This window comes from Strix aluco, chromosome 2, assembly GCF_031877795.1.
Source record: "Strix aluco isolate bStrAlu1 chromosome 2, bStrAlu1.hap1, whole genome shotgun sequence".
Classification (NCBI taxonomy): Eukaryota; Metazoa; Chordata; class Aves; order Strigiformes; family Strigidae; genus Strix; species Strix aluco.
The window spans coordinates 120,420,873-120,435,685 of record NC_133932.1 but is presented as its reverse complement, the minus strand read 5'-3'; the positions used below and the strand labels follow the sequence as shown (position 1 = coordinate 120,435,685).

The 14,813-nt window shown below is 41.2% G+C and overlaps 1 protein-coding gene across 3 annotated transcripts in view; it reads right to left on the bottom strand.

Moving 5' to 3' along the window:
* Positions 1-6,727, bottom strand: part of ALKBH8 (alkB homolog 8, tRNA methyltransferase) — a 49,556-nt gene extending 42,829 nt beyond the window's left edge. The window contains exons 1-3 of one of the 3 annotated variants that reach the window (XM_074816143.1): positions 6,588-6,609; positions 3,729-3,832; positions 2,321-2,461 (exon numbers count right to left, since the gene is read on the bottom strand). In XM_074816143.1, the coding sequence (XP_074672244.1) occupies positions 2,321-2,452 (132 nt within the window). In that variant the 5' untranslated portion in view covers positions 2,453-2,461; positions 3,729-3,832; positions 6,588-6,609. Of the gene's footprint in view, positions 1-2,320; positions 2,462-3,728; positions 3,873-6,587 lie in introns of those variants that run through there. The other 2 variants (XM_074816142.1, XM_074816144.1) reach the window with 2 other exon arrangements.
* Between the last annotated feature and the right edge of the window lie 8,086 nt (positions 6,728-14,813).

Below are 14,813 nucleotides of genomic sequence, written 5' to 3'. Positions count from 1 at the left end.
TCTCTCATCTTTGTCAAGGAGTCTCTCCAAGCATAGAAAGATTGATATTCCCAGTTCCACCTCAAGTTCCTCATGTATCAGGTCCACCAAAAAAAGCAGCAGCCTCTAGAAACAGAGCATCTAGTTCTGCTCCAGCACTCTTATCCGAAAATTCTCCCTCTTGTTTTTATAAGCAAAAGGGATTTATGTCCCATCCTTAGTTAACACAGATTACTTCATGCACAATGCCTAATTGCTTAATTCTACACTTCCATGGTGATTTATGTCCAGAATTATCAAGGAGTATGTAGTTTGTGAGGACTGTTGCTGGTTTGCCAAATATTAGAACAAACAACAAAATAGAACTTTTCAAAGGACTATTATTCGAGAGATACCCTTTGGAAATACATAGGCCTTTTCAAAATAAATTAACAAGTTCTTTTGACATCTAAATAGCTATATGCCATAACTGGATGTTCAATCTAATCATGGTGGTTGAAGGAAGTTTAAGTCCCTTTTTAAGGCAAAATGAGGATGCAGTCTTCAAGTTTCGATTGAGCTCTAGTGACTTCAAACTGCTAGCAACAATTTACTCAGATTGACTCTATGTAATACCTTTCCAGAAAGCTTTCAGACAATCTTTTCCTTAAAGTCTATAAATGTTCTATGACCTTTTTTGAAGACAGCTGGTAAAGCGTTCAATTGTTTCAAATGACAGCATTTCACTTCTTTAGAAGACAGAAAATTAGATTTAAAACTGAAGAGAAGGATTATTAAAATGAAAATTTATATAGTGAGTACTGCTATGATTATGCCTATTGTGATGACTGTGGTAACACTTGCTCTTAGCACTGCATCAGGCTGTCCATTACTGATCACATTTTTCTAAGGTGACCACACTATTATTATTGTTATTTTCTCGAATGTTATTAATGGAGATGCCCATGTCTGTAGCGAAGATGCAGATTCAAACCAGTGCTTTCACTGGCTGTAGGCACTTCATCTACAAAGACCATCAGTACACAACAGCAACATGTACAGCAACTGATCATGTTTTCCTGACAGAGCAATTTCAACATAGACTCTTGCACAAAGCCTGAAAGCATTTTCTGTATTCTTGACACAGGTTTATCACTAGCACTACAGTTCTGTTTCATACATCACTTATTCAAATGTTCTATCATCAATGAGGGTCTTGCTGAATCTCAAGGTTACTCTTTGGGTTTCTTAGATGGATAATTTGGTATCTGGGGCACCGTCAAGGAGGGGAACAAGTCCCGGATTACGGACTCATTTCCAAGCAACACTAGAAAAACACAGTCCCTGCTCCAACGAGCTTACAGTATATACAAGACTGCTGGGTCATTTTAGCATATGTCCACATGGTGTGAAATCCAAGTGAAGACTAAGCCAAATTTTGTTATTAAAAAGCATAAAAATCTAACTGATATTTCCATATTTGAATGGGAAGAATTTGCAGGATCAAGATGAAAAAGGCTAGAGTAAATGATACTGCTCTACATTGTTTCAAGCCATTAGCATCTCCCCGCAACTGACAGAGGGAAATTATAAACTCTTTCTCTAACTTGTTCCCTTTCTGTCTGCGTGTTCCTGTCACTTTTTGCTACACAGTATCCGAGAAGTCACCCTCTGATCTGCTGTAACTCTCTACTGTGACAGAAAACTAAAAATCAAAAAGGTTAGGTTAGGAAATAAAGTGGCTTATGGTAAAAGCCACTGAGCATCATAAGAAAGCAGAATTCCCTCCTATCTTGTGCCCTTTTGCGCAAGGGAAGATAAAGTTATCCCCTTTTCAACAGCTGCAAGTCAGTCAAATCAGTTCAACTCCCACAGAACCACACAGCCTAAATCAATTTAGGTGAAGAAAACAATGTGGAAAAGATTTCTAAGATAGACATGTTTTTAACAGAGAGTTTAGACAAGACAAATTATACATGACAGAGAAAAACAGAGAAAAGAAAGATACGAAAGAATAAAGCCAGAGTAGGGGGGGGGGGGGGGGGGGGAAATCACACAGAGAAGAAAAGTTTATTGACTTCAACAAGGTAACGTTACCCATGCTTCCTCTTCCTCCCCAACCCAAGGAACCACAGTTTCAGATTTCAAAAAAAACTTATCCAAAGGCCATCAAAGTCTCTCCACAGACTTTAAATTGATGAAGTACAGTTCTGCTTTGAAATCAAAGAGGCAAGAAAACCTTCAATTTCAGGAAGTGAATTTTGGAGGAGAACTGCATTTTAGACAAAGCATATGTGAGAATACATAGAAAACAGATAAGCAGCATTTTCATGCTACCATCAAAATCAGAACTACCAGTCACCTGTGTGGCATGGGAGATGCATTCAATGCCCTCATGTCTCATCAATGTATGCTGAGCTCTGACCTGCTTCCTCAATACCTTCTTCTTCAGTTTTTGGATTTTCAAATGATCTTTGCTGGTTTTATCTTCCATGTTGGTGATCTGGGAAGAAGAATAAAAACACATAGTAACTGTCCTGCTTGAAAAATTAAATACTTCAGTCTGCTCTAGAAAGATAGCCTCCCCACCTCATATGTCATCTCTAGGATGATAATAGGACTTCAGATAACTCCAGATTTTATTAATTATTTGGGGCTGACAAAACTGAGTCTGCAAAGTACGTTCTTCCTCAGTCAGTAGCATGGTTTTCCCCATCTCTGGAGTTCTTAATAAAACAGAGTTTAATAACAGAGGAACCCTCCCAAAAATAAAGCTTTATAAAGATTTCCAAGATTTTCATTTTCCAGTTCTTCTCTTCCTCTTTACTTCTTTATTCCCAGTATCACTATACCCGTTTGCAGTTTTTAACCTGCCTGCCCCTCCTGTTTTCACATAGTAGTTTCAGTTAATGTCCTTCTCTCTACAGTCTCTCCAGAGCAGAGTAAGAGAAAAAAAATATATGTGGAACTGCCATGAGATTTGTATTGTATTGTCTTATCTTAGCAAGTTACTCATGCCTCACCAAATGCCTGAGTTGGAGATGAACTGTTCCCATTCAGCTCCTTTTTCCTAATTGCCACTTTCAAGTGAAGATGACTTTTGGCAAAAATTGCTTTTTTTGAGGTTAGAAAAATGTGTTCAATACTTAGATGTGCAAGAACTAGCAAACTGGATGCTCCACACCTCATTTAGTACATCTCCTGAGGGCAAACTTCAGGCAAATCACATTCCTGTCATGAGAAGGAATGGAAAACTGTGTACAGATATTAACTATTGAATTTAGTGGTAACACAGCATTTACCTACCAGTGAGTTACTTAAGGGTCACTGGCCTTCTCCCGGTTTTGTCGGCATCTTTTGCCACTTCTGGTCTACTGCTATATTGAGACCATACAGTACCTTCCTATATTCTTCTAAGCCTATTTTATTTTCCTTTCTCCCTTTCTACCCTCAAACCCAAGGGAAGAGTCCAGACCTCACATAAGACTATGACAAAGCTCCCAGACACTGATGTGGATAGATTTTGCCTTTCTCTTTTTCTCTGCCTATAGCATAATCCCTTACCCACATTTCAGGGGTTTCTTCTCTTCTTTCCCAAAAATTCTCCTAACAGTACACTGGACAACCCAACTGCAGTTCCTTTTCCAATCTTTTATTATCATTGATCTGATAACAATCCTTCCACCTCATCTTCTCTTCACCTCAAGAAATGTTTTTGTTTCTGGGTTTTAAGAAAATAAAAAAAAACAACTAACAACTATGCCAATCACCTCTATATGTATTTATTTAAACGTGTCAACTGCTCCAAGAGTTGGTCATCCACTTGTGTACCTTCTGGCTTGCAAGACCGCGTAGCTACTTCCCCATACCTAAACTGCAGACACAATCATGATAATATCATGATGTACCACAGGAAAACTAAAAAGGTAAAAAAAAAATTCATCTTAGTATTTGATGCAACTTTGTATTGAATGACTTAGCAAGTTTTTCTTTTAAACAAATACAAATATGCTAGTAAAATTGTTGGAAAAATATTAAAGAGTTGCATAGGATCTGTAGGTGTGTATTCCCTGTGGCTGCTGCAGCATTACCATCAACATGCACAACTATTAACTGCACCGAAACAGAAAAACCTTTAAAGGGAATCAGAATCACAAAAGAACCCCATGGAAATAACAAATTCTAATATTCCAAAAAAGGAACAGAATAAATGCTGCCAAAAGACTCAGTCTTTTGCCACTCCTTACCATTTGTTGGTTCTTCCTCCTACACTTGCTTTTCCACTCCCAAATCCAATTTTACAGCAGTCTCAAATGAATTAAAATACTTCTCAAAGAAAATTAATTGGCAACAACAATTTCAAGAAAACCTAGCAAGTTACTGGCATAGCAGACTCCAACAATTCTATTCTGAAATGGTTTCAGATGCCTGCTGTCAAGTTGAGATGGTGCATGCATGGCTGTAACAGTCTGAACCTGGACCTCCTGGCCTCCTGCATTTTAAACAAGCATTATTCAAGTCTTTACACATATCCTGACCATATAAAGATCACATTTACATCCGAGCCTGACAAAAAAACCTAATAAATTACTCAGCACCAAGATCCATCCTACTACCATCAGATTCTTGCCAGTTCCTAGGGTCTCTTGCTCAGAGCCAATTCAAGCGTCACCATGCTAATGTGCAATGGAGGCAAAATGTATGAGAAGGAAATCTCACAAGTGACAAAACTCTGACAGGGCACAGTTTCAGAAAAAGGAGTAGACTACTGAAATAATTATTTCATGTGACTTCAGAAACATAACGTGTAGAGGCTGAAAAGATCAAGTCCAAAAGGCTTGGCCTGCCCAACTTTATTTGCCATACACAGGTGAACAGAGGCCAATAGGTTTACAGACCGCCCATGTGCAAGTTCTTACCTTCAGGAGAGGGGGACAAGCAATCTCAAACTACTTCACAGGAAAGTACAGGAGAGACATAGATTTGATTTGGTGAGGTGGGGTTACAGAAAGAGAGTAAAAATATGAGATGAGTTTACTCTTTGGAACCATGCAAATCTGGTTCAGATGGAAAAGCATGGAGGCTACATACATGACCCATACCAGTCAGACAACTGTCATGCAGTGTCTGCAGAACCAACCCAGCCAGAAGAAAAGGATATCGAACTGAAAGGCTCAGGCGTCTCCCATAACATCTACACCTCTGTGCACTGGAAGACTTCATCTGGTCTCAGGGGAAAGCAGCTCTGAGTTTAGTCAGGTCTCACAAACCCCCACATTCTCCAGGCAAAAAGCCCAGTATTTGGCAAACTAGCACAGAAACTGAAGTTAGAAGACTACTTTCCATTCTTTCATAACCTCTGAACTAAACAACAGAACAAGGTACAGATGAGGTGTGACTCAGATGCCTAAACAACTAAAACTGGCAGAGATGCCCTACCCCACACTGCCTGGCCTTTCACCAGCTGCTCAAAAAGCTGAAGACCTTCCCTACGTGCTGTGACATGCTTGACAGCATCACCCAGATGCCTCCAGCCCCTGAAGGCATTGCAAACAGCACTACCTGCATTGCTGAGACAGCGGAACCTTCCCTTAGTCTCTGTCTGAACTGGGCCTTAAACTCTCTGGCCTCGTCTGCTGCATCATTACCCAAGGCTCAATTCTGCAGGCACAAAAAACAACAGCCTGCCTTGATTTCTGAGTTAAGGAATCTCACTCAACTGTACATAAGCAGAAAACTTTATTTGGTAGCATCTCACACCCCCTTTATAAGGACAACACAACTACAGAAGAAAAAGCATGCAGGTACTATTACCACCTCCATTCACAAGTATTTTAAAAAGTAGCTCCTGAAAATACATTGAAACAATCTCCCCTTGCAATGCTAGCTCAGGTCACACAACTGGCCCGAAATTACTACAAGGGTTCATGTAAAGCTTTAACATATAGGGGGAACATAATTTGCAGAAGCCACTTCTGAAAAGGAAGTGCATCGTTACTGGAGTGGAGCTAAACGGCAACCGTCAGTAGAGGGAGCACCACGCTCAGTTATGAAGTTTGTCAGTTTATTATTCAGTTTTGGCTTGCTTTTGTGCCGCAGACACTAAACATAAATGTATACAGACACTGCATACACAGACATCAAAACCCGTGGAAAAAACGAAATTCAGGCGCCCTGATAGGGTGATTTAAGAGTTGCAGCACTGACCAAACTCGCCAGTACATCCCTGCGGCTATCTCCACCCCATCTCTGCCAGTGACAGCCAGCACTTAAACTCCTCAAATTCACGGGCACTGGGCACTCATTGAAAATAATAACGATAATAACAACAGGAATGTGCGCTGTTCTGCCCCGAGTAAACACAGGGGAGGCTGTAAAAGCTGGGAGGCAGGCGCAGGGGCTGACTCGGCCTTGTCCCCCCTCACATCACCTCGCCCTGACGGGGCCGGGCTCAGGCCGCCGCAAGCTCGGCTCCCCCGCCACGGCGGCGGGGAAGGGAGGGAAGCCCGCGGCAAGGGCCGCCCGCGCTCCCGCAGACCCCGGGGTGTCACGCCTGGTGCCCTCCCGCCAGCCGGGAGCCGGGCAGGGCGGACGCGGCAGCCTCGGGCCCGGCCGGCGCGGCACGTTACCTGGCTGGAGGCGGCCATGTTGGGGCAGGCTACCCGCCCGCCACCGCCTCCGCCGCTCCGTCATGGCGGCGCCCCGCCCCCGGCGCGCCCTGGGCAGGGGGGTTCGCGCTGCCGGGCGGGCGGCAAGGCCCCTGAGGATTTTCACCGAGATAAAAATCACCGTTATCACACGGTGAAGGAAGTCAAAACTCTCCGACATCAAGATGTGCTCTGCGCCAAGTTTTCCTGACGACTAGGGCGGGGTTTTTCTGGGGCGTGCGGTCGCCGTCGGGCGGTTGCTCGGCGGAGGGACTTCCGTCCGTGCCGGGTGGGTCCGGGGCCTGTGCTCGCAGCGCTGAGGGACACTGCCCGTGTAGCGAGGGGAAGGGCGTGAAAGTGGCCCTCGTCAGCCTCCTACCTTGGACACACACTGTAACTGTTCCATATCCTTATTTCTGCTCGCTCTGTGCGGCCCAGCTTCAGTTGCCTGCGGGCCCTCCCCTTGCCACTTTGTCAGTAGAACTAGCTCCTTGTCATCCTCCTTCCCATCGCTAGTGTCTTCCTCTGAAGCTGCAACTGAAGAAAAGCAATGTTTGAACCCCACCCGCAGTGGGGCACCATCCTTTGCCTGCTTTTCAGTGAGAGCAATTTGGGGTAGAGCCTTTTCCAGCACAGGGGATCCAAAAAAAGCTGATGGCAGCCATATCCACACAGTGGATTGAAGACAGCTTCCCCCAGGCTGAGGCGCTCCCCCAAAGAGACCATCACCTAGGCAGGCCACCATCACAGCCACTATGCCTTTGGCATGCCCCACACAAGGGATAGAAGACAAAACCATGCGGTGCAGCCAAGGCCACGGGAAAACCAAGCCTCTGGTTGTACATACATATTTCCTCACACCACTCTTCAGCTCGCTAGCAACCCCACTAAGGCTGCTTAGTAAACCCACACTATTGACTAATCTGCACCTCACTGAAAGAAAGCATCTTCACAGCTCACTAGCTCCCTGTGCAAGAAAATGATCCCTTAAATCTGAGAGTATGTAGGTCTTGGCTTCTCTTCATTTTTTTCTGCCATCATAGACTGAGCTTCATACAATGCCCCCTAGATCAACACAGCCCTTTCCCTCTTCTTCATCCAAAGTATTGAAGTTCAGCATTATGTACTTTTGCTGTCTTTACCTGAAAAATAATCTACTTCTCTCTGTAGCTTATTACCTAAAACATGCCCTTTTTTTTCTATTTAAATACCAAGCTGATTTTTTTTCCTCCCTCAACCTCCTGTGGGTATTTAACCTTTCTCAAGTTCCATTAGGTGTTGGATTCCCAGGTGGATGGTATGTAAGGTGACTGATGAGCCTGTAAACCTGTAGTCAGAAGCCAGCTCCTCAACTTTGTCCCAGATCCACACTCTGGAAGAGTCTACCCATACTGTTAGGTAGGGCTGTGCTTACCCAATTTCATAGTTTTCTTAAGCAAAAAAAGATGTTTCTGTCATAAAATCTTGGCTCTGGCTCTAATTTTTTTTTTTTTAATTGATAACCAATAAACATGTCTTCTAAAGCAGAATATCATGCTCTCATTTACTCATGGGTGAGTAATAAAATGCTGCTGACTTTTCACATGAGCAAATTACAATACTCACTATGCTGTTAGCTATTTTACATTTGCCACATTCCCAGGGAGAGTCAAGGCATTTGTCCGTTCCTTCTAATTCCCCATCCACTTCATATGTAGTAAGTAAACATTTCTGTTTCCCTCAACAGACTAGAGGTTACTGGTCCATACGTGCAAAGACAATCCTACTGTCTTTTATACCAATGGAAGCCAAGCCATGCTTTAGCCTAATGTGATCACACTGGATTTCCATCACTTTCAAACCCAATTAAAAGAAAATCCCAAGAAGATAGTAGGATTTGCTGTATCAAATCTCTTGATTTAAGAAGCTGCAGTTTAAGAATCATGACAAATAGGATATGTTTCAGGATAGCAGTTTGTTACAGAAATAAGAAACCTCTTAGCACAGAATCCAACCCAAAATCATCCACCACTAGTACTGCAGAGGAGTACCATAGTAAATGATGAAACACAAGATTAATTGTTTTAGGATGGGATTCACGTAATAGAAGGATTTTGACAAGTATCTGTTGACCTAAATTCGAAACGTGCTGCTGCTGCTTGCGATAGTAAAATTCTCCATAACAAACCTCTGCAATGTCAAAGGCTTATATTTTTCAGGAAGATAGCAAGGCTTGTTCTGTGCTGCATGTCATTTTGATTCTGCGTTTGTGCTGTTCAATGCTAAATTTCATATTTCTTTCTAAAAAAGAAAAACAGCCAAAAAACAACTTTAAGAATTTTTTAGCAATTGCATAAGACCAAAAAGACGTGAGAATTCTAGGCCCTGATAAAATCAATGTGAGTTGTGCCAGTTATTACAATGAAGGCAGGTTTTACCCTTTTTTGCAAATACTAGCAAACAAAAATCTTTTATTCACAAGAGACTTAAAAAGTGCAGTAATATTAGTATGCTTTCTGATTTCTGAGCTTTAAGCTACACTCTCTTCATGCCTCCAAGCTTTTTTCCACAAACATAAGACTTTACATTTTTTTTGCTTTTCTTTAATAAAAGCTGAAATTTTCCTGAAATGTCTAGACTCGGGGTACTGGAACTTTAAGAAATACATTAAATAGCATAAATCTCATTATAAAATTGTAAGATTTGGCAACACTGGTTTTGTGGCACAAATGCACAATTGTTGGTATGTTCACTTCCATCATTACGAGGTACCATCCTCTTGTGAAGCAAGTTTCTTAGGCACAACAACACAACTTTTTCTGAGTAGGCAGATTTCAGCTGGGACAGCTACAGATCTTGTTATCCAGAGAACCAAACTGATCAGTGAATGTTTAGGATTGGGCAGAGGTTAGCTAAATTGAGCACCTCTGCTCTGCCATGAGATTGCATTAATGAAATTTAAGCCTGCATCATCAGAGGTAGGGTGGAACAGCTTTAACTTCTGTTGTCAGACACACCGCAGAGGTGTGCCCACATTGCTGGGTCACCATTAATATCTCACTAGAACTAGGAGCACAATTCTGTAGGCTTCAATAAACAGAAAATCTTTGATTCCTGCCTGGAGAGTCCTCAGAAAATTCCTGTGAACTCTCAGGCAGAAGACAGAAATTACTGTAATTATGATGTGCATGCTGCAAGTCTGAAGACCTTTCATTATAGATACCACCAGTCCAAAGCTCCAGCTCTTGAGAAGATCATGCAACACATGCATACAGATGTCAACAGAGAATTTCCTCATTTGATTAAGGAAGAATCTAAGAGATGTAAATTCCCTAGGCACACTTACTAGAAAGCATAATGTCCATGAAGATCAACTAAAAGTTCCCAGTGCAGCTCCTGATATGCTCTCTCCTGCCAGCTTTTTCTGCTCACATAAAATGTCTCAGTGAATGGTCCCCAGCCTTTGAAGTCCCACATGCATCCACTAAGCAAATCATATCTTGCAGGCAATTCTTTTGCCCTCACTTTTCATTTTCTAAATTTTCTCTGGCCACGAGTAATCTTGGAGACTTAGGGCTTTAAATCTTTCCAACGCTGTGCCTTCTCTGCTGCAAGAATACTACTGACATTTCCACTCTCTAGAACAGGCAACCTCGTGCAGTTTTGAGCAATGGGCCACTGTCAGGTTCTCTTCAGGCACTATGGACCTTTATCATCACAGTTTTGTTTGAAAATACTAAAAAACGACAATACTACATGATAGCTCCATGGACCATCTACCAGAAGCTTGGAGATTATTAAATCCATAAATCACTGCTGGAAAAACTTCTCCAAAAAAATTCCTGAATCCTCTGTGGGCTTTCTGCTGTACAGGAAACTACTGCTTTCACTGCCCAGGTGACTCTTTCTCTGCAATTCAGGCAAAGTTTAGGGAAGATCTTCTTGTACCAGTCTAGTACACTTTCCAGAGTGTCAGAAAAGTAATATCAAGTACTGAAAGAACCATACAAAATATTGATTTCCCTCCAAATCACTGAACCCACCAACACATGGTTTAGTTTAGCCTTGAAAGCAACGTTGTTAGAAAGATTTCTGTTTTCTCTGGCACAAAGGCTGAAAATTATCATCTCTTCTTCAAAGCCTGCACATATTTTACATTCTCCCCTTGCTCTTTATGCCTGTTTTCCATGATGAGAAAATTGGTTTTTGGAATTACTGATTGAATTATATTATTCTCTTCTAGCCCTACAGTCAAAATTTTACACTAACCTGGCAAAACCCAGTTCTGTCACAAGCAATTGGTAGGCATTCAGAAAGCAATGCGACCCTACACAGGGATCCTCCCTGATATCTACACTAGGCAGGCAGTCTGCTTTCCTGCATATCACATTGTTTCTCACAGTTATGACTTCAAGGCATAAATGTATCATAAGGACAATCAGGGAATATCATGCAGTGAATTTGTCTACTTCATCAGTCAATACATTTTTAAGGATATAGTGCTTGCAGTCCAGAAAGAATCTGCAAAGTTAATTTTTAAAGACATAGTATTGTTTACGTACAGCAAACAAAATATTGCATTTCCATCATAAGTTAGATCCTTGGTGCCTTCAGTGAGACTGGAGAGAATATTGCAATGTATTCCTTAGACTGAGACTCTATCCTTTTAGCCCATTTCAGGCATCATCTCAGGTCTCATTAGCTGTTGCTCATGCAATAGATTCGCCTTCTTTGGAAGAAAAATAGCTGTGCGACCATAAGTTAAAATTTTCTACATGAAAACACGGTCAGTTTCTTGGGTCACCCCACTTCCTGCTCTTGTAATCTATTTTTCATTGGATTCTCTGAATCTGTACACGTAACCAAAACATCTGAAAAATAGAAGTTGTAAGTTTTTCAGTTGAATAGGCCAAAAAAAAAAGACGCAACCAAACTTAGTGGAAATTTTTTTGCAAACACCACTTCTCTGTGACTCAGTTTGCCAATCTGTATGACATTTACATAAATGTTTACCCAACTCGCCAAGGGTTGTGAATGTTCATGAATCATTGTTTGTGTAACACTTTGTAATCCTTGAATGAAACGTAGCATATGCATTCAGAGTATGGACCTGATTAATGGCAGAGGATAAATGGAAAGAATAGATAAAAAATGATCATATCATTTTTTTTTTCCCTTGTTCAAAACTGGTTCCAAAGAAATTCTCTGTTACAAATGAAAATCTTTCTTTTTCACACAGACATAATATGGTACACATCTTAGTGAAGAAGATTAGGACCCAGTCTGAAGTTAATCAGCATATTCAAGTTTGTTCACTTTTATTAAGATAAAAAAGCAAGCGTTGTTAGCATATAGTATTTGAAATTCATGTCTACATCACTTTATTTTACTCTCTCTGTATAGAAATATCAAATGGAATTATTTAAATTAAAACATCATAACATTAAATGCTCTTAATTCATATGTAGACAAAGTCTTTTCTGGCAAAATTCTTTGCTTCAAGAGATTGGTAAACTAAATGAGCATACTGGCTGCTTCCCTTAGCTTCATCTCTCTAAAGGCTATATGAGTAAGCCTGACACACTTCATCTCTCATGTTAACATCTTCTACATGCTTTTGTTATTGTCTCCTGTGTTAAACTTTATGGCATCTTCAGTCAAAGGAATACAAGTGAAACGAAGTGTGGCACTGTAAATGAACAAAATAACTAGGAGAGAGGTTTAAGAAATGATCATAAAGCTTGTGTGCAGACTTCTTCAGTTGCTATAATATCAGTGCATGAGAGCTGTGTAATACACCATCTCAGGACAATTCTGTGTTTGACACTTGTCCTGAGCTAGGCACAAAGAATTGCCAGCTCCTCAATATTTCAAAGTAGAATGTTGACACAGATTTGAAGTATCACAATGATTATGAAAACATTGTGATACTTGAAATAGATACTCAGGCATAGCAAGAAAATAGTTTTTAATTTGGGGAACCAGATTGCTTAAGCAAACAAAATTATAGGAGTTAGAGATTGGAAATATATTTTTTCACCCCATCCTTGTCTTCACCACAGCAGGATGGTTCTTTATAACTCACTTCTATAGAGTTCAGCAGCTCAATTGTAGGGATGCATTTGGCAGGAGTATATCTGCAGGGAAGTCCCCATACACCTATCAATTACACGGGACACTGTCCTAGGAGTGGAATCAGCACCTACTTGAATGTGCATGGAGACCAAACAGAGGAATCCATGACTGAATTACATAATTCAGGATCATGCTTACTACCTGAGCACTGCTTGGAATGGGGAGGAATGAACTACAAACCCCAGATCCCACCCAGTAAATCCCAGCATGGGTATATTTGATTATATAAAAACAAATGGCTCCTACATATGTTGCGTAGTATCAAACATAAAACAGGGATGCTAACTCCTGCTAGTGCATGAGTATCCTCAGATGAAGGGCTCCAAAAGGGCAATAATTTTTACATATAAGCAAACCTACAGATGTTTGGCACTCTGTTTCTAGATTCTCATGGATCCCCAAGAGGGCCTGTTTCTGAATCTTTTATATCCTTTATTTATTAGAACTATAAAGCTCCAGGCAGATATATAAAAGTCTCTGGCTATGCTGACATAGGAGGAAGAACTGTATTGGGAGCACCTGTCCAGCTACATAGGTAGTACATGGCTAAAAATTGATTTACTATAAACACTTTTCACTACAGAGCTCGCTATAGTTAGTATACCTCTCACATGATTCCTGCTCCCACTGGCAACCTCCAAGACTCCAGATTCCTCCCCTGCAATGATTCTTACCGAAGTTTTTTTTTCAGCAAGAAACTTACACCCTAAATGCACAGAATCATAGAATGCTTTGGGTTGGAAGGGACCTTAAAGACCATCTAGTTCCAACCCCCCTGCCATGGGCAGGGACACCTTCCACTAGACCGGGTTGCTCAAAGCCCCGTCCAACCTGGCCTTGAACACTGCCAGGGAGGGGGCATCTACAACTTCTCCAGGCAACCTCTTCCATGTCTCACCACCCTCACAGGAAAGAATTTCTTCCTTATATCTAATCTAAACCTTCCCTCTTTCAGTTTAAAGCCATTACCCCTTGTCCTATCACTTCATGCCCTTGTAAAAAGTCCCTCCCCATCTTTCCTGTAGGTCCCCTTTAAGTACTGAAAGACTGCTGTAAGGTCTGCCCAGAGCCTTCTCTTCTCCAGGCTGAACAACCTCAACTCTCTCAGCCTGTCCTCGCATGGGAGGTGCTCCATGTGTTCAGACAAATGTTGTCCTCCCATCTGCACCTTTACCCAAGCATCCCATTCACCTGGACCCCATAACACCTCCCAGAAGACATAGCTGGATGTATCTTGATGACATCCTACATCTAAGGTAATCTGAGCTTGATTCTTCTGTGAACAAAAGCTGTAGTTACTATCAGACTCACTAATTACAGCATTCTTTTGTCATCTGCTTGCTACTGGCTTTGGAAATGCTCCATTTCACCACATACTAGTGTTTGGTCATTTCTTACAGAGGTCTAACACCAACATCCCATACAGTTTCATATAAACATATGGGTTTCCAAATAACAAGAGGTGAGATGCCTTTCCCTATGGAGTGAGGGCAAATAGCTGTTTAAAGTGAAATCAGATTTCATGTGTTCTAGTAGCCAAGAGTACTAGGAGAAGGGTATAGACTTTTTAATGCAATGCTTTTCCCCACGAGCAAAAAAGTTTGATCAGTTCAGTCAAAGTAATAAAGAAACACAGCAGCTGGTCTTGCAGTACTTAATCCACTATTGTTCCTTTGATATCACAAGTACCATTATACTTAGCAGTATGCTTCTGTTACAGCAGTTTTCTTTCAAATGCACAGCACTGTCACCAGTTGCCTAATGTATTATGGTCTCTTAAATCATGCTTGGGTTAATAGAGCCAGAAGATCAAACAGTAAGAAATAAAAAATAAAAACTTTTAGCTGATCCACAGATCTCAGAAAAACTTCTAGCAGAATAAAGACAAGGGTGTGGTTTGTGACACCCTGATAATGCCCAGCTGACAAAAGGGTCCCCTAATGCCCAGGGCAGGTGAGGAAGATTGAAAGCAGTTTGAGAAGGTTTTAATTTATCCAGAGACTAGCCTGTCTCATTCTGAGTAAAACCTAAACTGATTGATAATCTGGACTATAGGTTTTGAAAACTGAGGTAAGAAATTTCTTTATGTTTTAT